We start from the raw sequence: 24093 nt of genomic DNA on the forward strand, positions 1-24093 counted from the left end.
TTCCTAAGATATAAAAAAAAAAAAAAAAAAAAAAAAAAAAGAGAAAAAAGAGAAAAAGAAGGCAAAAAAATGGATCATTATCTAACAACCTATCAAAAGGATTATACCTGGCCATATCCAATGAAAGAAAAGTCTAGATTAGCAGATGATATCTTTCTTTTAGGTCCTTGCACTTGTGGCATCGATCCAAAAGATCTTAAGGTACCAAAAGTGTATGGTGAGAAATATGATTGGAGTCGTGTCGGTCCAATGGGACCACTTTTGGATCCCAAACTGTATCCTGCTAAAACTGGACCCAGTCCTGAAACTGATCAGACGCGATTTGGACAACCGGATGTTTATTTGAAAAAGGTCTAACGATTTAGATTTAATTGTCTAAGATAATTATTATCTTCATTCGTTATTCATATTTCATAAGTCAATATCCATATAAATATAAATATATAATGAAAGATTTTTATTTATTTAGTTAGAAGAAAAATATCCTGATCTCTATGGAGTTATACAAGATCAACCGACTCAAGAAACAATTATGGAAGTTGAGAAGGATAGAATGATGACTACATACATGATGGATTATGGCCAGGGTAAAGAACAATAACGACAACAATGTTAATGGAAAAATTGAGAAAGATTTCTTTTTTCCAAAAATATATTTTTCAATACCAATCTCTCGATATAGGTAAAAGTTTCGATGGAAGTTGTGCAAAAACCGATGATCCACAAGTATATCAGCCTACTGAAAAGATTGTTAAATATGATTGCCGTCCTAATGTTCGACCTCCGATACGAAAATTTCGAAGTATTTTGGATCAAAATGGCAAGAACGGAATCTATGGTAATCGAAAACGGAGTAAAAAATCGAATGACGTGGAAGGATCGGAAGTACGAATACCACCATGGAAATCAGAGTACCAGGACACTATCAGCAAATTGGGACATTCTATAATGAAATACAAATTGCATAAACCTGAAAAGCTTACTCTAACGACTAGTACAGTTTATAAATGATCATAAAAACGATGAACAATAAAAATTATTAAAAATTATAATAAACGATTCTGTTATTAAGTCTAGAGGAACAAAAAAAAAAAAAAAAAAAAGAAAAAAAGAAAAAAAAAAGAAATAGAACTATGTTCAAGATATACAAAAGAACCTGAAGTTCGTCCTTTACTCGTCTCAAATTTTATTCTGGCATAAAACATAAAGATGTATACACATATATAGTCCAAGGAGAAAAAATTTTTTGTAATAATGAACGCCTATATGTATAAATAAAAATTATAAATCATAGTAATTACAATGAGTACTAATCGCTTGAGGAGTTCCAGCGTGACTAACAAGTAATTCTAATTTTTTCTCTAACCCCTTTCTAATTATATATAATTTATAAAAAAAATATATATACATACATATATATATATATATATATATATGTACTATTAAATAAATTCATTTAATACTTATGTATATATATATATATATGTATATATGTATTTCTGTTCAAGACGGTCACCGAAAATTGGAGAGAATACAAGAAAAAATACGCTTAGGGCATCGTCTACCTTGGACACTGGTTGGAGCCAAAATTTACACTCTCATCCTTTAAGATCTACAGCGTCGAATATTTATCAGCCTAACACGTGCTCGAGTGAACATGATCTCAAACGATCAGAGGAGAAAACGTCGGAAGAGACGATTCTTATTGAAGTGGACGGAAATGTCAGTCTTCTCGTCATCTAAGAATAAATTTCGAATTAATTACTATAATTTCTTCTCTTCATATATATTTATATCAATTTACCAAATTGAGACTTAGATTGTTAGATATAATATTTACAAAAAAGGGAAAAAAAAAAAAAAAGAGAAGAAAAGAAGAAAATTAGAATGACAAAATCTAACCGCATAAAACTTAGAAATATTTAATTTAATTTTTATGTATTATAGATCGATGACTATCTGACCAATCCAGATATAAAGAATTTATCTGTCAAGCAAAAAAACGATGCATTCCTTCGTCGCAATCATCGTTACATCTACGATTATCCAAACGTTTCACAGGCGATGTTAGCTATGCAAAAGTTACAAAAACTTAAAGAATTACAAAGAAGACGAGACCTAACTGAAAAGTATTATTCTCATGAGATAAGGAAACTAATCGGCGATTATTTTAATGCAAATCCAAGGACCGAATTGTCATCATTGAAATATAATAACAATATTATTAATAATTATAATAATAATAATAATAATAATAATAATAATAGGATACAAAATTCAAATTTTCTTCAGCCATATTTGGGTGATCGATTAAAGAATGATATAAAGGTACGTCAAATCATTCTTGTTTTTTTTTTTTTTCTTTTTTTTTTTGATTCAACAATTAGAAAGTGTATCTCTCCTGATACGGAGGTTTATTTAGATACAATCTTAAAAATAAAAATAAAAATAAAAAAAAAAAAAAAAAAAATAATAAAAAAACTTAATCCGAAACGAATATACTGTTTATTAATTTCAATTCCTAGCTCAGACATATATCCCTCCGATAGAGTTCCCTTCGAAATTCCGCGTTTAATTTTAGAGTCTGGAACCGTGCGGCACGATGACGACGATCACCCGTCTGGATTGCGGATGCATTCAAGAAACGACAAGACCTATTTTCACCACGACGACAGGTCGAGTTCAGAAGAAGACGTGCAATCAGTCGCAGGATCAGGTACTTCTAAAGTTAACGTCCACCAATCCGCAAGAACTTCTTTGCTCGTCAGTCGAGCCAAACAAATTGGAACAATACTCGCAAAGATCTAAGAAGAAACGCATTGGAATAGAATCAAGAAATTATGTATTAAATTCTATTGATGTTGTTGATCGTAAAATTGAAAAAGAACATGATCTACATAATCCAGAAAATGTTCAAGTTTTACGTAAATACAGCGACACGTCTACAACTTCCATTTGATATCTCAATTCGTGCGTTGATGATGATAATTATGATTATTATATATTATTATATATTATATATTATTTCTATGTTGAAAAATTATAATATACTCTATTCTCCTATTATAAGAAAAAAAAAAAATAAATAAATAAATAAAATAAATTAGATATAATGACATTGATAAGTTATCAATCAATAAATATATATGGAAAAAATAAAATCTATTCTATTATGAAATTTCTATATTCTGAAATTATTCTATGCTATATTTCCAATATTTAATATGAAGAATTTATAATACTATCGACAATAATACTATCGACAATATTAAAAAATAAAATAATATTCTTGAGATATTTTCTATAATATTAACGAATCAATAAATGTATCAATATAATATTTAACACACAGTATACCTAGTTACTTGTTATTATAAAATTTCTATATGCAAAAATTATTCTATGCCATTTCATTATAATAAAAAAAAAAAAAAAAAAAAAAACATTCTAAAATATTTTAATTAACGAATCAATAAATACAACACGGAATTAAATCCACGTATGTACTTCTTCCCCACTTTCTTAAAATTAAAAATCTGATAACTTCATATGTATATATATATATTACATACAATAGTGGTGGATAGCTTTAATTACCTTTAATTAAAAAAAAAAATATTTAAATTAATAGTAAAGAGAATGATGAAATTTGGCATAATAACCGATTCAAACACAACGAATATCGTCCAAATTCTTTTCAATTCAATTCTATATTATATTTTATATAAAATCACGCTTGCCAGCATAATCATGACGAAGGATACTACAATATGGTTTTTTCAAACGATTATGCCCTCTAATCTATCCAAAAAATCAGAACCTACTGACAGATCATTGTCATAGAACGTTTGAATAAATTTTCGGACCCAAAATTCTCTGTGAATTTTCCTTTAACTTTCCCTAATCGAAATTGAATTAAATTTTCTTTATGAAATATGGCAAATATCATCATGGATACTTTTACAACGATTACTCAAAAAGATTTCATATGGCCTAATCCTAAACCACTTCTTACTAAACCTGCACAACCTCCTATGGATACCGGTATCCGATTATATCTTCATAGACCTAAAGAAGAAGACTGCAAATGCGATGTTCATGGTTTTCAAACAGACAAAAAAAGGTACAATATTTTTTTCTTCATCCCTTAAATATCTATATATATATATATATATATATATCTTTGTAAATAAAAATTGAAAAGTCTAAACTTACACGTCTAACTTGATTTTTCTTTTTTCTAAATCTCTCAAGATACGTTCAGCTGGCCAATAAAGAACGAAGACTTCAAGATGAATTGATAGCTGTTAATCATGAAATGGCAAATCTCACGACGACTTTGTTGAACAGTACCTGTGAAACTGACGATGAAACAATGAAAAGTCTTTACGAAATTGATTATGAAAAACGAGGTAAATTATAAACAAATAAAATTGAAATATAATAAATAATAACGAGTCTTACGTATAAATTAAAATTAAAATTAAATTAAATTAAAATAAATGAAAATAAAATTTAAATGAAATTCAATTCAATTCAAATAAAATTGAAATTATATGAAATGATTTCAGAATTACCTATAGCTCATTATAGAACACTTATGGCAGCTGTTGATTCTCCTATCGGTGCTCCTATCAAACCAGCAGTTACTGATCTAAGAAACGCTTACAGAGATCCAACTAGATTTAGATATTCAGCTATCGAAAGACCAACTATTGAACCTGCTAAAACTATCAACCTATTGACAGGTAAGACAAACATTATATTTATTATTTTTCATTCGTTATATATGTAAATGTATATATATATATATATATATATATATGTACCTTTTCTGTTTATAAAAATAATTTATAAGTTGTATATAAATTTGTTCTAAGCTTATTTTTAAGTCATATCTAAATCGTTTCTAAACTAATTAGAAAAATTATATATACAGTTCCAGAAACCTTCACTCTCTGGAATGAACCATTTACTAATAGAACAGAATACGAAGATAATTTCAGTAGACTGGGATTATGTAATATGAGAAATCGCCAACAATATCTGGAACCGTTGCCTTCTTCGAGAAATAGATTTGGAGATTGCAGATTTCAATAGCAATCTTTTATTAATTAATCGAAAGAAAGAACATATATTATATTTGTCTAATTTTAAATGTTCACACTAAAAAAAAAAAAAATTAGCAGCCATTAGCTTGACAGTACTTGCGTTAATAGTTACAAATATATAAAATTCTATAACGCAAGTAATATCAATTACCAGGTCTCACCACAAGGAGGTTGCTGCTCATGGAGACCCACAATTTGTAAGAAAATAATTAATTAATACAATTAATACATGTTAGGATAAATAACGCTAGATGGCATTACGACGTTCAGCCCAATCACGTGACTTTTCAAACGTCAATTTTGATCTTAAACAAACAAAACATGATTATCTTTTGCTAATAACAAAAAAATATAAGAACTAACCTCAAATAAATTTGTATTATACCTAAACGAAGATATAGAAAACATGAAAAAATATGACAGATTCATGTAGAATATTTAATACTGAATATAGACATCAATTCAAGAAAAAATCACAAGCATTAAGACATTCGTAAATATTTTACATATGTTCCAATAAAATAGTACTATTAAGAAATTAATCATAATAAAATATCTATGTTACCAATGGAATTAGATTCGTTCATTCTGATTGTTTTGCTGATCGTATAGAAGAGGATTGGCAGATTGATCCATGTTTGGCTTCTATACCAACTAAATTTGATGAGGCTGCAGAAAAACTTGTGCAGAAACAAATATTGGATAATACTAGAACAATCTATCAAGTTAGCTATAAAGATCCCTGTAAGAAAAAAATTTCTAGTTTATCTAATTAAAATATTACATACAAATTATCTATCATATTACATTATATACATATGTATATATATATATATATATTTATTTATTTATTTATTTATTTATATAGGGAGAATCCATAAAGACGAATTTGAAAAAGAAGATGAAGAAAAAGAGAAAACGTCCAAAGAGATTAATTTCCAAAGCGAATTATTTGCATATATCAGAAAATTATACTTTGATCCGCATGAGGAAAAAGTTCTAGCTCCACCGGCTACATCCAAACGAAGTATTCAATGGTTACTTTTAATTAATTAATTCCAATGATCATTATAATAAATCTTTTCAGTATTTGGCTATTCAAGGCCAAAGTATTTACATGGTGGTCTGTCAATGTATCAAGATACACATGGACGAACAGGAGGCTTAATTATGTTACACAATGTTGAATATCTTTCGAATGCTAAAGGAAATGAATTAACAAAGAAGAAACAATTGGAAATAAAAGAGAAAGAAATTGATTTTTGTAAAGAAATTTAATGAGATAGGGGTTATGTTAGGAAAAAAAAAAACACAAAAATTTTCTAAATTAAATTAACGTTAAAAAAAAAAAATATATATATATAGAATATTTTATAATATAAATGTAATAAATAAATACTTGCGTATGAACTGAAGAATATACTTGCTACGTGATATTTTATTCTTTTTGACGAAGCAGAATTTTTTCGTGTTACACTTCATATCTACTTTTACCTTTATCCCTTAGTACTTTATTTACTTGCTCAAGCTAAATCCTATACAGATCGTTGAATATAAGCAATACATCGTTGAATGTAAACAAAACAAAACAAAAAAAAAAAAGAATACAAATCTTATCCTATCGCTTTCTCCCTCCTTCCCCTTCTTCTTTCTATACCTTCCCACTCTCTCTCTCTCTCTCTCTCTCTCTCTTTCTCATTCTTTATCTTTCTCATACATGTTTTGTCTCTATTCACTATGAAAATTTATTTATTTCTTCGAACGTTCAATTTTGTATAAAATCTACATAATCATTTACAAGATATTAAAAAATATATATATTTAAAATAAAGACTAATGATAATTGCTTACCTGTTCGAACGGTTTCTGCTTCACGAAAAAGGGTGATTCCAATGAGCGTACTTCCTCCATCTTTCCTCATTAAGTGGTGGGAAATTCAAACTGATGAAACGAAATAAAATATGTCGTTATATAAAGCTTAAAAAATAACTTCGAAATTATTATTCTTTTTTTTTTTCTTTTTTTTTTTTTAATTTTTATAACAAAATTATATCTTTTTATTCTCTCATTCTTTCTGACACATAAACACACACAAACACACACAACACACACTCTTTCTCATTCTATTTCTCCAACACATCGTTTTAATCGATTATGATTAAATTCATTTTTTTTAAAACATTTTTCAATTACAAATTTTCAAAGAAATAAATAATATCTTAGTAAAATAAATGAATAAAATAAAATAAATCAAAAGATTAATTCACTTACTCCAAGGATTGCTGTTTCTCGAAAGAGTACGATTCCAACGAGCGAACTGCTTCCCCATTTCTCTACAACAAATGGAGGGAATTTCAAATTGACAAAACGAAACAATATATCGTTATATACGTTCAATACTTATCAATCAATAATATTTCTGACTTTTATCAAAAGATTTTATCTTCGACAATGATAATCTTTTAATCTTCGAAAGATTATAAATGTTATTATGTAATAATCGCATTATATCCCTTGTTTTTATCACTTGTTGCATTTCCTATTGCCTCACTTGTTGCGTCTTCTGTTTATTTTGATTATTGTTTTGTATATAAACACACACACGCACATATGTATTAATATAAAATTATTTCATTACTTTTAAATTTAACCAAAAAAAAGAAAAAAAAAAAACAAAAAAAGAGAGAGAGAGAGAAAAAAAATCATTGATATCTCATAATTTATCATATATAATTACAAATAACACCATAATGAATGAATTAAACTAACCTATACAGTCGATTACTTGAATAAGTCTGTCTTTAAAACTTGTTAATAAAAATTGTTTTAATAAAATAATAAAAAATGATACGATTATATAATACACTTTATAATTTACATATCATGTAAGTATTGCATTATCATTATGACAGAATTAACTTATATAATAAATAAACGAACGTATAAAATCCTGCCATGGAACAGATTAATAATACGCAGTTACTTATAAACTTATAATTTTTAGTATAATACATGATGTTGTATATCGTAAAGAAAAATAAATCTCATCCATTTTTAATTATATCCTTAATAATATTTTTGCGATTTTTTAAAACATAAAAACGCATCATACTTGATCTACATTTTGATATCATAGAGACTCTCCTAAACGCGAATGGTATTCTTTTTTCTCATTCGAAAGTTTTCGCGACTTCATAGACGTATCTCATTAAATTTAATATAATACATCATTGATCAATATTTATCAACTATCTACTTCTTTTTCTTTCTTTTTTCTTTTTTTTTTTTTTTTATGGAAAGAAATCCTATACGATTTATTGAAATAATATCATCTGGTAAGAGTAATCGAAGCATTTGAAATATTATAGATTAATTTAGTATGTTGGATTTGATTATATGCATGTGCATCATGTAAATTGACTTGAGTTGTGTGTATGTGTTCTTCAGTGAAGAAAGCATGCAATTGATAGAGCCTACACACCGTCTGCTACATCATATTGGACCATTACAAACGCGTTCGTATCTTAGAACAATAAACAAAACATGTCTCGAGATGTTTTGATACATCTTATTATAAGTGCTAAGGGAATGGTTTTTGGTATAATTGCATTTTTTGTATTATTCGTTGGTTATGGAAATCATGAAGTTGGATTTTGGTCGATTTTATCAGGTTAGTATGATTTATTTCATAATGTTATTCTATAATACTAATAACAATAATAATAATAAAACATAGAAAGAAAAAAAAAAAAAGTTACTTCGCACATACATTATAAAATTGCGATTGAAGAAAATATGATAGATACTTTTCTTCTACTAATATATATAATACATAATATAATATATATTGTTATTTAACTTGTATAAAAAAAAAAAAAAAAAAAAAAAAAACAATTTCATATAATTCTCAGGTATACTAGCCGGTGTTTGTTTCCATTTGCACTGGGTAAAAGGCAAAGAAAGTTTAGACAGATGGCATACCAGAGTTACATTGCGCAATTTAAATGTTGTAGGATTTATTAGTGCAGTTTCTGGTATGACTGCATTAATTTGGTATCTCTTTCTAACGTTTTATCAATCAATCCGTAAGTAAATCTTATTTTACAAATTTTACAAATTCCACTTATAAGATATTATACCAGTTACATCATTTGTAATTTGATTTAATAAATTATTAAATGTTTTATTAAAGGATTAAATTTTTATTGTAGCTATAGTACCAATTTTTCAAAGTACTGCTATTACTGCAGTATGGGCTTTTATTTGTGGAATGTGGGGTATCTTGTTGATGTTTTACTCCAATAAATATGAATTACTTATTCAAGAAGGAACAGCTCCTATTCTTAATGAAAGTACTGCTTAAAGATTTTTATATTTTTTTTTAAATATTCATATTTTTCTAATCAAGAATATATATATATGTAAGATTATAACAAAGTTATCTATACTTAATTCATAAATAAATCTGATAAGGGAGAATACTTTTTTATTTTTCTACATTAATTATATCCTATTCTTTGATTAATAGTTATTTAGTATTTATCAAATTTGTACGAAAATTAAAAATGTTATTAGCTTTGTAAAATGTTTTATTAAAAATAATTCTGGATAAAAAGTTCTTTAAATTATATCGTACATTAACATGTATCATTTATAAAAAATATCTTAGTCAAAATAAATGCAAATATACATGTATGCTTGTATATTTACATATGTTTATATATGCATATAAATATTTCATATTACTCTTAGATCCAGTACAAAAAAAAAAGAAAACCATTGCTCCAGTAATTGTAAATAGTAAACTATAAAGAATAATCAAGAAAGCATAAGATTAGAAATAACACTAACATAACATATATAAATAGTATATAATATGTAATAAAATATGTAATATGTAATAAAATAAAATAAGCATAATATAAAAATTAAACTAGCCTATAAACTAAATTATCTAATAAATTTATCTTCAAGACTGTTTAATGAAGTTATAAAAGGAATAATTATATGATAAAAGAATAATTATATGATACACTTTACAACTTTCATATATTATAATTATGATGGCTTTAATTTATATAACGGATGAACTAATGTATAAATTCCTACCATTGAAGAAATCAATCCACAGATACCTATAACTCCAGGTGTTAACTTAGTATAACCTAATGCTGTTAATGGAATAAATAAATCGCATCCATTTTTAATAGTATCCATAACAATATCTTTATGATCTTTTAAATATAACAATGTATCATAATTAATTCTCGATTTATAATTAGATACCATGGAAAATTTTCTAGACGAACAGAACTTTTCTTGTTCTAAAACTTTAACAATTTCATAGACATCTCTAACTAAATTTAATATAATATTCATTAACCAATATTTATTAGCAACTTTATTCCATTTTTCTATGTCAACACGGAAGATTCCTACACGGCCTACCCAAATAATATGATCTGCTAAAAGGAACAAAGCATTGGCAATTTTTGATAATGTCAATATAATTCTTATAATTAAATCTGGATATTTCATTATTGAAAGAGCTGAATACAAGCTGTCCAAGCATCTTCCAAGACGAAGTACTGTAAAACAAAACAAAATGTAAAAAAAAAAAAAAATTTATATCAACTAACGATAAAAATATATTTTGTAGAAACAACTACATTTTCTGAAAGAACTAAAAGTATATTCCAAACTACGTAGAACGTCAGAAGATTGTTTTGTACTCTTTACATTTTGTGCGTAATACCAGCAAGTTCTACTTCCATATTGTAACAATCTGTAAGATATAATTATTAATCTTACTCGTATAATTTCTTATTACTACTTTATTAAATAAATAAACAAATAAGTAGTAATATTTTATTTACCTAATAATTTTATCCCTCCCTGCAGTTTGTTCATTTAATTTTATTATTATATCCATCTTTGTTTCTTGTTTTTTACATATAATATATGTCTATATATATGTATATGTATGTATATACATGAAAAATTATATTAATAAGAATCAAAATGAATTCACCAAACTTTTCCTATTACATACATCGATGTTTATCAAATATTGCTAAAGTAATCAAATTCTGTTGTATGACTTCATTGAAATTTTTTATCGCATTTGAATATTGTTTATATCACGTTTGTATCAAGGATCAAAGTATAAAATATTAATATACGGATATAAAAACTTAAAACTTACAAATAAATATGCACTTCAACTTTACATGGTCAGCGCCATCTTTAATGAATAGAAGAAATTAATACAACATCGAATGGTGTATTATGTATATGTAATGTGTTTATATGAAGTACAGAAGGAACATAATAATAATTATTAAAGCAAAATATATCAAATGAATTATTATTATTATTATTATTATTATTATTATTATTATTATTAAAAAAAAAGAAAAAAAACCCTATGATCTTTAGTATGTGTACAATTTTAATACTGAGAAAACAAAAGTATATTTTTTATATAAATTGACAAACACTTTTTTTATTTTTAAATTAAATTTTAATAGACTCATGGAAAAACATTTAATTATTTATAAAAGAAATCAAGTTTTAAATATTGAGAAATCATTTTTATATCCAAATTATGCCTTACTTAATATTCGTGTGACAATTATTATCAGTATTGTAGCTTATCAATACTGAAATCAAATACTTAAGTTTCTTTTTAAATATATATATATATATATATATATATATATATGCATATATATATGATTATTAAAACTGTAAGTCTCTTAATTTCATAGTAAAGAATATTTTTGGCAAGGCATGATTATGCATATAACAAAGAAACAATTTCACTTAAAAAACAGAGTATTCCAAGTAAATGAAACTGAAAAAATATTGATAATTACAATTAGAAGAAGTTGACTGAATTTAATGTGAAACTTACGAGCTAACATTAAAAGAAGGTATAATAATTGTTTTATTACCATAAGAAATATTGAACAAATACATCTAGATGTGATATAAAATAAAATGTTTTAAACAAATTATTCAATACAATACTGTATTAAAAAAAAAAAAAAAAAAAAAAAAAAAGAGAGAAAGAAAAAAAATAAACAACACTGTCATATATATATAGGATGCTTTCCATTTATGTTACTCTCAGTCGTTTAATATTAATTTGCAATCAATAAATGGAAAGTGTCCATTATAATATTTTTAGAAAACAGAGAGCTTTGGTTTTTCCTTTAAAAAGTAATACAATTAAATGTATATAAACCATTGCGATATACCATTAGATAGCATGTACATTATAAATAACACTAATTTAATTGCATCAAACGAAGTGTATGAAGAGAATGAAGAATAAATAATACATGCACGGAGACCAATGTTTTATGATAATTTTTCTTGAATTAAATAATTGTGAATGTATTTTACGGCGGATCGCGCTCTTCCCTTGTATTTAAATCCCGGTGTAAGTAAGACAGCATTAACTATAAGAAAAAGAAAGAAAGAAAAAAAAAAAAAAAAAGAAATTGATTACATTAACAATCTATAGAAATATTACAGATGAAGTATCTTGAAAAATATTTACCTGCTAGATAAGATAAAAGAAGATTATTAATTGTATTTCCAAGCCATGCAAAAAGCATCAGAAAGATCATAATTGTTCCATAATACTGTAATAAAGAATATATTATAGACATCTATTTACAAATTATTTATATAAATATGTTGATATTTATATAAATATTTTGATAAAAACTTACTAAATTGGGACGACTGTTACGTATATTAACAACGGATCTCCATAAACTTTGTAATTGAAGAATTGCCTCAGATAGATCATGACAAATTTCATTTAATTTCTTTTCTTTTTGTCCTGTCCAACTATCAGCCGTACAAAAAATAGAAATAATAGTTGGGACAAAGTAATCAATAAGAGCCAGTACAAGTAAGGACAGAGATATTAACGTGAGTAATGCTGGTTCCAACATCCAAATCATACTAAAATAATGTATATAAAATGACGATAAAAGAGTATTATTCTTTGACAAAGTGAGATAACATGATCTATATAAAAAGAATTGGGAACTTACCAAAATACAGTCGTAGTAAGGCCAAGAATTAATGCAGGATACCAAGGTCTTTCCCACAACAAAATAGAGTTTAATGGAAGAACGACTTCGCGCCAGCATTCCATTTTTCTCTTCAATTGCTTCATATGCTTCTCCTAAAAAGAAAATAAAAACTGATGAACTAGGAAGAAGAAGAAGAAGTAGAGAAAGAAAAAGAGGAAGAAGAAGAAGTAGAAGAATAAGAATAAGAAGAAGAAAAAGAAGAAATCTTTTTCATTGTCATTGATTTTCTCAGGACAAAGATGACGCTCTCTTTTAATAATCAATGAGATTGATTCAGACGCTTTCAAAGAAGTGCGCGCCCTGAAGAGAAAATTACTTTTGAGAGAATAAGATAATATAATATATCGATAGAGAAAAAAGTATTACCTTTTCGGAGCTCGCGTTGTCTGGCATCGTGTCCAAAAAAAGAATACGAGCAGATAGTATGTATTTAAATTTAGTTCTCGTTGAGTTGAAAAAAGGGGCGCGTATATATGTTGACGCCGAGAAGAAGAAGATCGGCGGAACGCAAAGCACGGCGATATTTCAAGATCTAAAAGAAAAAGATTTTTCTGATCGGTAACACTGCGAGTGGAGAAGCGTATATATATATATATATATATAAAAAAAAAAAAGGAAAAGGTACGTCACATACCGGCTTCGATGAGATCAATTCCTTATATATATATATATATATATATATATATATATATATGTATATATACATATATATGTATATATATTTTTTTATTTTATTATTGTTGTTGTTGTTAATATTAATTTATATCGAATAAACGATCAGAGATATATTAAACTCTTATATTGGAGGATGGAGGAGGCTTTTCTTTACTTGGCGAAAAAAACACGAAAGCGCTCCGAGAGAATCGACTTTTGGTTTCGAGATTATGTATGTGGTAAGAGACTCGCACGCGATTGGCTATCAGTTCAAAATGTTGCTTATTGCAGGCGATGCCGTGCTGCTGGTGCTGTGACGTTAAAGGTATTCCTGTGTTCTATCTGAAATACGCGCGACTAAAACGCGTTTAGTCGAAAATAATAGGAAAAAATAATAAAAAAAAATTACAACAGGATATGGCCGCTGTGAGTTCAGTGAGTATCCAATTGTTTTTCCTTCATAAAAAAAGTTTCTATCGTCTGACAGAGGCTTTGTTTACCTTCTGGATCGTATCTACCGTATATACTCGTTAGAATGACACTTCGCCGCGAAAAAGAGATAAGATGCACGTTTTTTTATTTCTTTCTTCCTTCCTTGTTTATATATATATATATATATATATCTTTTTTCTCTCTCTTTCTCTCTCCTCTCTCTCTCGCTCTCTCTCTCTCTCTCTCTCTCTCCCCTTTATAGATATCAAATGTTGAAAATCTTTCGCCACAAATAATACGCCGTGTGGCAAAAGAAATGACCGAGCTAACGACTCAACCACCCGAGGGCATACGCGTTATTTTAAACGAGGAAGATGTCACAGACATTCAAGCTATCATCGAAGGTCCCTGTAAGTTCAATATTGTTTTATTATAACCAATGGAACAATCATAGAGATTGTATGATAAATTTACTATATATAAAGAAAGAAAGGGGAAAAAAAAAAAAAAAAAGAAAAAAGGCAAAAAAAAATTTTTAGAAAGAAAAAAAGAAAAAAGATTACGCTTTTATTCGACCATAACCTTACTTGAATGTCATTTTCATCCAATTCTATATTGTAACTTACATTTAAGTATCAATTGTATTATTCTCTGTATCGTTCAAGATAAATTTGAATTTTAGTCTGATCGAACAGATAAAGAAAAGAATGAATAAATTTTATCTATTTTAAATGATAGAAAGAACAAGTACAAAGGTGATAATGATTAGATAATATATGATAAAAAGAAATTCTACCATTACTTTTGCTTTAGATAACTTTGGTATTAGTAAAATAAATGTATATTATTTGTATGCTGTTCATATTGATATTTTTATATTCTAGCTGGAACACCGTATGCCGGTGGATTTTTCAGAGTTAAATTAGCTCTTGGTAAAGACTTCCCTCAAGGACCACCAAAGGCATTTTTCCTTACAAAAATTTTTCATCCTAATGTCGCGAAAAATGGTGAAATATGTGTTAATACGTTGAAGAAGGATTGGAAATCAGACCTCGGAATTCAACATATATTATTGGTAAAATAATATATATCTATATAAAAATGATATATTAATATTACAATGTAATAAATTAATATTAATAATCTCTTTTGAATTTTAATTTTCTTTATAGACAGTAAAATGTTTATTGATAGTGCCAAATGCCGAATCTGCATTAAATGAAGAGGCTGGTAAATTATTATTAGAGAGGTATGATGATTATTCTGAAAGGGCAAAGATGATGACAGAAATACATGCGCAGGTAAAAATGTCATTGCAATAATTATAAATTATTATATTTTATTCGTTGTTGATTTACCTTAAAGACTTGTAAAAGTAATCATAGCAATATTTCTAGGGCGGTGGAAAAGGCAGTAAAGCAGGTCTGGAAAGCTGCACTTCCTCTGAAGTCGGAGGACCCCTGCCAAAAAAGCACGCAGGTGATAAAAAACTAACAGCAGAAAAGAAAAAAATGTTAAAAGATAAAAAAAGAACGCTTAAAAGATTATAAGAGAAAATCAGTCTCCCCTTTTATCTTTTTTATAATTTAAAAACACTGGTGTGCTAAAGATGCCTCGTATTGTACACAATTATTATTATTGCATAGTAAAAAATTTATTATCTAAACTCGACTGATCTTATTATTAAGCATTTAGAAAATTAATTTATAGAGTCAGTGCGTGATGACTTCCTAAATTATATGAAAAAGCAAGTACAATTCTGTAGTGATCTCTGCAATCGTGGGCTGAGTTTAACAGTCGTTAGGCCCCATCTGTGGCCTCTATTAGTAAATATTTTTACATATGTACAAAATGACAAATCGTGTGATTATTTAAATAAAATGAATTGTTCTCCATATATGAAATTAGGAATTTCTTTTTTTTTTTTTTTTAAACCTTTATAATTCTTTAACGGTATCAGATCATGCTTGTAAAGATAATTCTTCGTGCATCCTTAATTACAAACTACTATATAAAAAGAAGATATGTATATAAAATAAAAGCAGGATATACTTAAAAGGATTATATTTTAGGTAAGCAAGAAGAATTAAATTGTTGAGAGAATATTATTCATTTTTTATTTAGTTATTGATCGTCAGTTTCTTTTCTTCAGTCTTGCATAGCTGCATTGCGGTTCCTTTGCTGTCAAGTATCAATATAAAGTCATAATACATTATATTACATGCCCAATACTGCATAGTTAAATAATCATAATGTTGATATGATTTGACTAGTTAACATATATCACAGCCTTAATCCACTATCAGGTATCATCTATGCATAGTGGTAATATATATATATATATATATATATGTATATGATATATACATATATATCAATGATTGAGAACAACATTTGGAACATATATTACAAAAATATAATATCAATAACAAACATTATTATTTTCATAATTTAAAAATATCTCACAAAATATTAAAGGATTCGCTAAGGTCATGATGACAATTCTTTAAAATTAATCAGATTCGGGGCTAGAAGCACATTCTGTACTTTGATAAACAACAACTGTTAAAGATGAATTTGTTTGTATTTTTCAGATACTGATGAGCACACACGCACGGTAGTAGTACATACAAATTGCATACAGTCTTTACAGCATATCATAACTTTTTATTATTTTTTTTTTCTTTTTTTCTTCTTTTTTTTTTTTTTTTTTTTCTTTTAATGTGTCATAAAAAAAATCTGTTAACTCCTATAAATCATACTTGAGTCCCCCTAAAAATTGTATGCCAATTTCTGAAGGAAACGTCAGAAATAAAAAAAAAAGATCCATTCAAAATGAAATTGCATATAACACTTCGTTTTCTAATGGTATAATTACACTTAGTTTCATATGTATATCTTACGGAAATAAGGAAAACACAATGTATTGTGTTAGATCAGACAAGAACAAAACTTTTAGAGGTTGCCAAGAATTTATGGCTTTGTTACTTTACTTCCTTGACATAAGCCTCCAATTCTGCATCTAATTCTTCAGCAGTAGGAGTTTTTGTAGCTTGTCGACTTCCTCCTCTACCACCACGTCTTGCACCACGACCTATAATTTTATTTAATTATAAAGACAAACTTATCTTCGATATGAAACGCAATATAAAAAATTGGAACGTATCAATTAAAGATGCCAAATTTATAAGTAATATTTAATGGATTACCTCTAACAGATCCTGAACCACGATTACCTCTAAAACGAGATTGAGTTCTTTGTGCGTAACTGTTTCCACTGAGTCTTGATCCTCCACGCACTGCTGGAACTGGTATCTCAGATGTGGCAACTTGTATATTCATTTCACGACCTATTAGTTTCATATAAGATATACAAATTTAATAACTAAAGTTATTAAACCAATTATTGAATAATCCTTTTACAGACCATCAAGTGGTACGCCATTATACTGTTTCATTGCTTTTATAGCATCAGCTCTTCTTTCGAATATAACATCTGCAGAGCCTAATGATCGACCTGATCTATCATAATGTACAGCTGCCGATTTGAGAGGTCCAAATTCGCTGAATAATTCCTAACAACATATTATAAACATATAAACATACATACATACATATATATATATTTATATATTCAAACTATGTATTTACATGAACTTATATAACATCTATCTTTCTTTCCAAACATTAAATATAAGTATATTACCTGAATATCAGAATCTGATACTCCAAAGTCAAGATTGGATACGAGTAATTTGGTAACACCTGCACTGCCTATTGCACCTCTGCCAACCTTTTTTACTCCATCAAACATGTCATGTTTCCATGCACTGTTTACGTCACCCTATCAAAACATCAAATATTTTATTCACTAAGACATCAAAGAATCAGTTATCAAAATATAGTCATCATAGCTACATATATAATTTACATCTTATATTTCAAAACAAAATCTTTAATAATTTAGAAATATTAGTATATGTACAATCAATCTTTTATACTTTTATAAAGAGAATACATTATAAAAAAGAAATATGAGATTTAAACGATTAAAATGAAACTTAAATATTAAAAAATGAAACAATATTGATAGAATGAATTTTGTTTGGAAAAATAATTATTCTGATTGAAGGAATTCATGCAAAAGGTTGATCAAAAAAAAATATATATATATGTATATATATATATATATATACGTGATACAAATAAATTGAATTCAGAAAAGCGGAAGTAAAAGAGAATAGGTACGAGAAGCATGTGACAAGTTAAATGTATTTATTATATATATATATATATATATACCCATATATATATATATATCCATATACATATATACTTATATAGATAAATATATAATCGATTATATTCGAATTCTAAAGAAATGTAATTGAGAAAATCTTTAATTACTTACTCTTGTATACGGCAAGGTACTTCTTGTAATGCCACCACGACTGCGTCCTCGCATGACGCCGCCGCCAACTCTTTGGGCTCTTCGAGCTCCCCTACGAGGCGAGCCACCAACACCTCTACCTCGTCTACCACCGCCTCCTCGTGCTCTTGTTCCTTTATTTTGCTTGATAATATCGTCGAGACTCATTTCTATTTTGTCTACCATCTTCATTTGTGATATTATTACGATAAACTTACACGACCACGCGAAAACGAACAAAACCAACCTCTCACGTCTTCGTAATAATGGCGGCGAACGAAGACGAAACAAGCACGCACAGGAACTTGGGTACCGAACACCATAAATAAAATTAATCAAGAGCGTCAACTCAATCTTCATTTTGCGTGACGACAGCGCCGCTCTAACGGAAAAATTTCGAAACATCTCAATATACGTATTTGCTTAGTTATATTATATATTTTTATCTAACGATATAATATAGAATTATCTGTATAATATACGTATTAATTAAATACAGGTACATTAATGTTATTAACTTAAAAAAAAAAAAAAAAAGAAAAATTGAACATATACGAAATAATTCATATACAAGTATATGTATATATTTATATAAAAAATATATTCATATAATCTTTTCAAGTATTCTGTTATGATCATAATTCATCATTTATTTCTATTTTGTTATCTTCGTTGTTATTTACACCATCTTCGTTAAGAAAATCTTCCGAATCGCAAATCTTTGCAATATCTGTACATAATTTTCTTCTAATCATAGTTTCTCCTTTACTGAATAAAGAGATTATAGGTTCTTCGAATTCTTCTACTATACCTTCGCACTGAAACGAAAATCATGATCTAGAAAATTGTTACATTAAAAAATATTAGAGATTTGAATCAATGTACTAACATAATATTTCAGGCTCTTATTTAAGTCATTATCTTGAATTAAATCGACTTTACTCATCTCAGGATTCATAACACCAGATGGGCTCATAAGATTTAAAATTGTCAATTGACCATTTGTTTTATATGTCGCTCTCACATAATCTGACATTTTTTCACAAATTTCATCAATAGTTTCAGAAATGTGGATTTCAGAACGTGCCTTAGATACCTTCAAACAATATTCTGTTAAATTTTTTGATACGTATTCTGAATGTATGTTCAAATAAAGACTTACTTTCTTTGTAATACTATTTCCTTTAGCATCCATCCTATAATTTCCAACTTCTATTTCTATTGAAGGATCGATCTTTCCTAATTCAGTTTTTAGTTCATCTATAGTTGCCCTACAGACTATGTAATATATAAATGTATTAATGTCTATAAAATTTCATATTTATTAGTAATTTAGAAAAAGACATAAAAACTTACCTAGACATCTGAGATATTTTGGATCTATTTCTGTTGATTTAACAAAAATACAAAGTTGCAAAGCAGCAATTATGATCAAAAATTTCTTCATTTTCCTTTATGAAAAATCAAATGACTAATAATTAAAAGAATACGCGAACGTTGTAAATATTAAATATACAAAATATATAAAACATATATTTTCAAGAATAAATATCCTACTTAATATCATAAAACTATATTTTTCTAATAACTAAACAACCGACACGTACGTGTAACGTGTGAAATTGATTCAGAGATAAAAAATCATACGTAGATAAATATTAGTTCCACTGAATGGCGATTGGGCGGTATTAACATCTATGCAAGTATAGTCCAATCAGAATTGACTGGAGCTAAAAGTCAATATTTTAAATATTCAAAATAAATTTTCAAAAATTTACATATATACACATGCCTGCACTGAAAATATAATTCTCAATTATTCTACAAGACAAACAGGTTGTTTAATTATAAAAATAAAAGCTTTATAGATTTTAAAATTTAAATAAAAATTATGATAAATGACGAGAATTTAACTGCACAATTCTGATTGGCCGATGAGAATTTTCACAGTATGCATACGCCATGTGGCGTAAGATGAATGGCTGCTATTGGTTCTAACTATCGTTTAGTTTTATTAATTAATACAAACAGACAAGTTGTAGTAATTCGCAAGATAATGTTAACAATTATTTTAAATGAAAAAAGTGATTAAAAAATTAGTAAATAGTTATATATTATATATTATATTAAAAAATTCAAAATCTTAATAGCTCACCACATTATCTATAAACTACGTGAATAAGTATCGTTTATTTTTGTAGTCTTTTCTGTATGAAAAGTTTATATTATTAATATTACCGTTATTATTACTATAATAATAATATATTATATAATAATATCTAATAATAATAATAACAATAATGATGATAAGAAGAAGAAATAGAAAAAGAAATAGATATACTTAAATGTTATACACGTCATGCATGTAAAACATATTACAATGATAGAGTTTGGTTATGAAACCGATATTAAGAAAAAATAATTAATAATTAATTAATCATAAGGTAAATAGAATATTTCTTTCTTAATTATTACAAATTAGCTTTAATAAGTTAAAGTATATGTTTGGAAACAGACAATAAATAATGTTTAAATTAAACAGTTACACAATTGTTTAAACAATATAACTCTATTATTAAATAATACGCGCGAGAAACTGAAAATAATTTTAATTTTATATTGGAATACTTACAAATTTTAATCTCGAGGTAGTTGGTCTTGTATACTGTAAACATAAACGCGCCTTTTCTTAACTTCGAGGATTATCGAGTCAATATTCTTTTGCACTTCGACCAGTGCACATCGATACTCTCTATTTCTAATCGCGAAAACTTATAAATTAATAATTTTGGTAATTTTATAATTATTTAAACAATATTTAATGTACACGTAGTACAATAAACCAATATTTAAACAATTGTAGATTCATTTATTCATTATAAAGAAAGAAACACGCGAGAAACTAAAAATAATTTTAAAATAAAATTCCAATACTGAAAAATTTTAAACTCACGGTTGTTGGCCTTCTGCAATATAAACATAAACATTCCTTTGATTAACTTTGACGATTCGTGAGTTAGTTTACTCCTGCACTTCGACCAGTGCACATCGGACTCTCTATTTCTAATCGCGAAAACTTATAAATTAATCATTTCGGTAATTTTATAATTATTTAAACAATATTTAATGTACACGTAGTACAATAAACCAATATTTAAACAATTGTAGATTCATTTAAACATTATAAAGAAAGAAACACGCGAGAAACTAAAAATAATTTTTAATAAAATTCCAATACTGAAAAATTTTAAACTCGCGGTTGTTGGCCTTCTGCAATATAAACATAAACGTTCCTTTGATTAACTTTGACGATTCGTGAGTTAGTTTACTCCTGCACTTCGACCAGTGCACATCGATACTCTCTATTTCTAATCGCGAAAACTTATAAATTAATAATTTTGGTAATTTTATAATTATTTAAACAATATTTAATGTACACGTAGTACAATAAACCAATATTTAAACAATTGTAGATTCATTTAAACATTATAAACAAAGAAACACGCGAGAAACTAAAAATAATTTTTAATAAAATTCCAATACTGAAAAATTTTTAATTCTCGGTTGTTGGCCTTCTGCAATATAAACATAAACGTTCCTTTGATTAACTTTGAGGATTCGTGAGTTAGTTTACTCCTGCACTTCGACCAGTGCACATCGGACTCTCTATTTCTAATCGCGAAAACTTATAAATGAATAATTTCGGTAATTTTATAATTAATTAAATAATATTTAACGTAGACGTAGTATAATAAATCAATATTTAAACAATGGTAGATTCATTTAAACATTATAAAGAAAGAAACACGCGAGAAACTAAAAATAATTTTAAAATAAAATTCCAATACTTAAAAATTTTAAACTCGCGGTTGTTGGCCTTCTGCAATATAAACATAAACGTTCCTTTGATTAACTTTGAGGATTCGTGAGTTAGTTTACTCCTGCACTTCGACCAGTGCACATCGATCTCTCTATTTCTTATCGCGAAAACTTGTAAATTAATAATTTCGGTAATTTTATAATTAATTAAACAATATTTAACGTAGACGTAGTATAATAAACCAATATTTAAACAATTGCAGATTCATTTATTCATTATAAAGAAAGATACACGCGAGAAACTAAAAATAATTTTAAAATAAAATTCCAATACTTAAAAATTTTAAACTCGCGGTTGTTGGCCTTCTGCAATATAAACATAAACGTTCCTTTGATTAACTTTGAGGATTCGTGAGTTAGTTTACTCCTGCACTTCGACCAGTGCACATCGATACTCTCTATTTCTAATCGCGAAAACTTATAAATTAATAATTTCGGTAATTTTATAATTATTTAAACAATATTTATCGTAGACGTAGTATAATTAATCAATATTTAAACAATGGTAGATTCATTTAAACATTATAAAGAAAGAAACACGCGAGAAACTAAAAATAATTTTAAAATAAAATTCCAATACTTAAAAATTTTAAACTCGCGGTTGTTGGCCTTCTGCAATATAAACATAAACGTTCCTTTGATTAACTTTGACGATTCGTGAGTTAGTTTACTCCTGCACTTCGACCAGGGCACATCGGACTCTCTATTTCTGATCGCGAGAACTTATAAATTAATAATTTCGGTAATTTTATAATTAATTAAACAATATTTAACGTAGACGTAGTATAATAAATCAATATTTAAACAATGGTAGATTCATTTATTCATTATAAAGAAAGATACACGCGAGAAAATAAAAATAATTTTAAAATAAAATTCCAATACTTAAAAATTTTAAACTCGCGGTTGTTGGCCTTCTGCAATATAAACATAAACGTTCCTTTGATTAACTTTGAGGATTCGTGAGTTAGTTTACTCCTGCACTTCGACCAGTGCACATCGGACTCTCTATTTCTGATCGGGGGACTTATAAATTAATAATTTCGGTAATTTTATAATTATTTAAACAATATTTATCGTAGACGTAGTATAATTAATCAATATTTAAACAATGGTAGATTCATTTAAACATTATAAAGAAAGAAACACGCGAGAAACTAAAAATAATTTTAAAATAAAATTCCAATACTTAAAAATTTTTAACTCGCGGTTGTTGGCCTTCTGCAATATAAACATAAACGTTCCTTTGATTAACTTTAACGATTCGTGAGTTAGTTTACTCCTGCACTTCGACCAGTGCACATCGGACTCTCTATTTCTAATCGCGAAAACTTATAAATTAATAATTTCGGTAATTTTATAATTAATTAAATAATATTTAACGTAGACGTAGTATAATAAATCAATATTTAAACAATGGTAGATTCATTTAAACATTATAAACAAAGAAACACGCGAGAAACTAAAAATAATT

The 24093-nt window shown here is 27.0% G+C and overlaps 9 protein-coding genes and 1 long non-coding RNA gene across 15 annotated transcripts in view; 5 read left to right on the plus strand and 5 right to left on the minus strand.

Annotated features, from left to right (window-relative positions):
• Positions 1-1022, plus strand: part of LOC124428990 — a 1427-nt gene extending 405 nt beyond the window's left edge. The window contains exons 2-4 of the mRNA XM_046973640.1: positions 1-351; positions 470-587; positions 683-1022. The exon at positions 1-351 is cut by the window's left edge and continues 185 nt beyond it. Of these exons, the coding sequence (XP_046829596.1) occupies positions 70-351; positions 470-587; positions 683-1011 (729 nt within the window). The 5' untranslated portion in view covers positions 1-69 and the 3' untranslated portion in view covers positions 1012-1022. The remainder of the gene's footprint in view (positions 352-469; positions 588-682) is intronic.
• A 254-nt stretch (positions 1023-1276) lies between these two features.
• On the plus strand, positions 1277-3173 carry LOC124428994. Its single transcript, XM_046973650.1, is given in 4 exon segments — positions 1277-1343; positions 1509-1722; positions 1948-2580; positions 2582-3173. Coding segments are annotated over 4 exon segments (1266 nt in total). The 5' UTR covers positions 1277-1302; the 3' UTR covers positions 2960-3173.
• A 193-nt stretch (positions 3174-3366) lies between these two features.
• Positions 3367-5853, plus strand: LOC124428993. The gene is made up of 5 exons (XM_046973649.1): positions 3367-4123; positions 4255-4412; positions 4572-4748; positions 4940-5308; positions 5724-5853. The coding sequence occupies exons 1-4, from the start codon at positions 3936-3938 to the stop codon at positions 5098-5100; spliced, it is 684 nt and encodes a 227-aa protein (XP_046829605.1). The 5' UTR covers positions 3367-3935; the 3' UTR covers positions 5101-5308; positions 5724-5853.
• On the minus strand, positions 3928-4971 carry LOC124428996. Its single transcript, XR_006943358.1, has 4 exons — positions 4830-4971; positions 4578-4738; positions 4216-4361; positions 3928-4068 (listed from the first exon to the last, which is right to left on the minus strand). It is a non-coding gene; the product is annotated as an uncharacterized LOC124428996 (long non-coding RNA).
• LOC124428992 (heme transporter hrg1-A-like) lies at positions 5354-9592 on the plus strand. 5 transcript variants are annotated; one of them, XM_046973648.1, is made up of 5 exons: positions 5466-5604; positions 5689-5855; positions 5980-6138; positions 9023-9196; positions 9323-9592. In XM_046973648.1, the coding sequence occupies exons 1-5, from the start codon at positions 5528-5530 to the stop codon at positions 9472-9474; spliced, it is 729 nt and encodes a 242-aa protein (XP_046829604.1). In that variant the 5' UTR covers positions 5466-5527; the 3' UTR covers positions 9475-9592. The 5 variants fall into 5 exon arrangements, with proteins under 5 accessions (XP_046829600.1, XP_046829604.1, XP_046829602.1 ...); XM_046973644.1 differs by lacking the exons at positions 9023-9196; positions 9323-9592 and adding an exon at positions 6199-6533 and having other exon boundaries at positions 5354-5604; XM_046973646.1 differs by lacking the exons at positions 5466-5604; positions 5689-5855; positions 5980-6138 and adding exons at positions 7846-7996; positions 8559-8781.
• Positions 9593-10143: 551 nt separating this feature from the next.
• Positions 10144-11500, minus strand: LOC124428991 (peroxisomal membrane protein 11B). Of its 2 annotated transcripts, XM_046973643.1 has the most exons (4): positions 11317-11500; positions 10988-11076; positions 10781-10896; positions 10144-10699 (listed from the first exon to the last, which is right to left on the minus strand). In XM_046973643.1, the coding sequence occupies exons 2-4, from the start codon at positions 11041-11043 to the stop codon at positions 10170-10172; spliced, it is 702 nt and encodes a 233-aa protein (XP_046829599.1). In that variant the 5' UTR covers positions 11044-11076; positions 11317-11500; the 3' UTR covers positions 10144-10169. The 2 variants fall into 2 exon arrangements, with proteins under 2 accessions (XP_046829599.1, XP_046829597.1); XM_046973641.1 differs by having other exon boundaries at positions 10988-11499.
• A 710-nt stretch (positions 11501-12210) lies between these two features.
• Positions 12211-14000, minus strand: LOC124429140 (ADP-ribosylation factor-like protein 6-interacting protein 1). The gene is made up of 6 exons (XM_046974016.1): positions 13860-14000; positions 13592-13757; positions 13184-13317; positions 12854-13091; positions 12679-12763; positions 12211-12577 (listed from the first exon to the last, which is right to left on the minus strand). The coding sequence occupies exons 2-6, from the start codon at positions 13616-13618 to the stop codon at positions 12477-12479; spliced, it is 585 nt and encodes a 194-aa protein (XP_046829972.1). The 5' UTR covers positions 13619-13757; positions 13860-14000; the 3' UTR covers positions 12211-12476.
• Positions 14001-14094: 94 nt separating this feature from the next.
• LOC124429137 (ubiquitin-conjugating enzyme E2 S) lies at positions 14095-16215 on the plus strand. The gene is made up of 7 exons (XM_046974014.1): positions 14095-14111; positions 14171-14204; positions 14294-14314; positions 14574-14721; positions 15196-15386; positions 15484-15612; positions 15709-16215. Coding segments are annotated over exons 1-7 (678 nt in total). The 5' UTR covers positions 14095-14109; the 3' UTR covers positions 15862-16215.
• Positions 16216-16876: 661 nt separating this feature from the next.
• On the minus strand, positions 16877-19048 carry LOC124429136 (THO complex subunit 4). Its single transcript, XM_046974013.1, has 5 exons — positions 18723-19048; positions 18018-18155; positions 17739-17886; positions 17521-17661; positions 16877-17405 (listed from the first exon to the last, which is right to left on the minus strand). Exons 1-5 carry the CDS (start codon positions 18930-18932, stop codon positions 17296-17298), a joined length of 747 nt encoding a protein of 248 aa, XP_046829969.1. The 5' UTR covers positions 18933-19048; the 3' UTR covers positions 16877-17295.
• Positions 19049-19302: 254 nt separating this feature from the next.
• On the minus strand, positions 19303-20380 carry LOC124429139 (protein seele). The gene is made up of 4 exons (XM_046974015.1): positions 20097-20380; positions 19903-20018; positions 19630-19836; positions 19303-19558 (listed from the first exon to the last, which is right to left on the minus strand). Exons 1-4 carry the CDS (start codon positions 20185-20187, stop codon positions 19376-19378), a joined length of 597 nt encoding a protein of 198 aa, XP_046829971.1. The 5' UTR covers positions 20188-20380; the 3' UTR covers positions 19303-19375.
• Positions 20381-24093: the final 3713 nt, after the last annotated feature.

This window comes from Vespa crabro, chromosome 14, assembly GCF_910589235.1.
Source record: "Vespa crabro chromosome 14, iyVesCrab1.2, whole genome shotgun sequence".
NCBI lineage: Eukaryota > Metazoa > Arthropoda > Insecta > Hymenoptera > Vespidae > Vespa > Vespa crabro.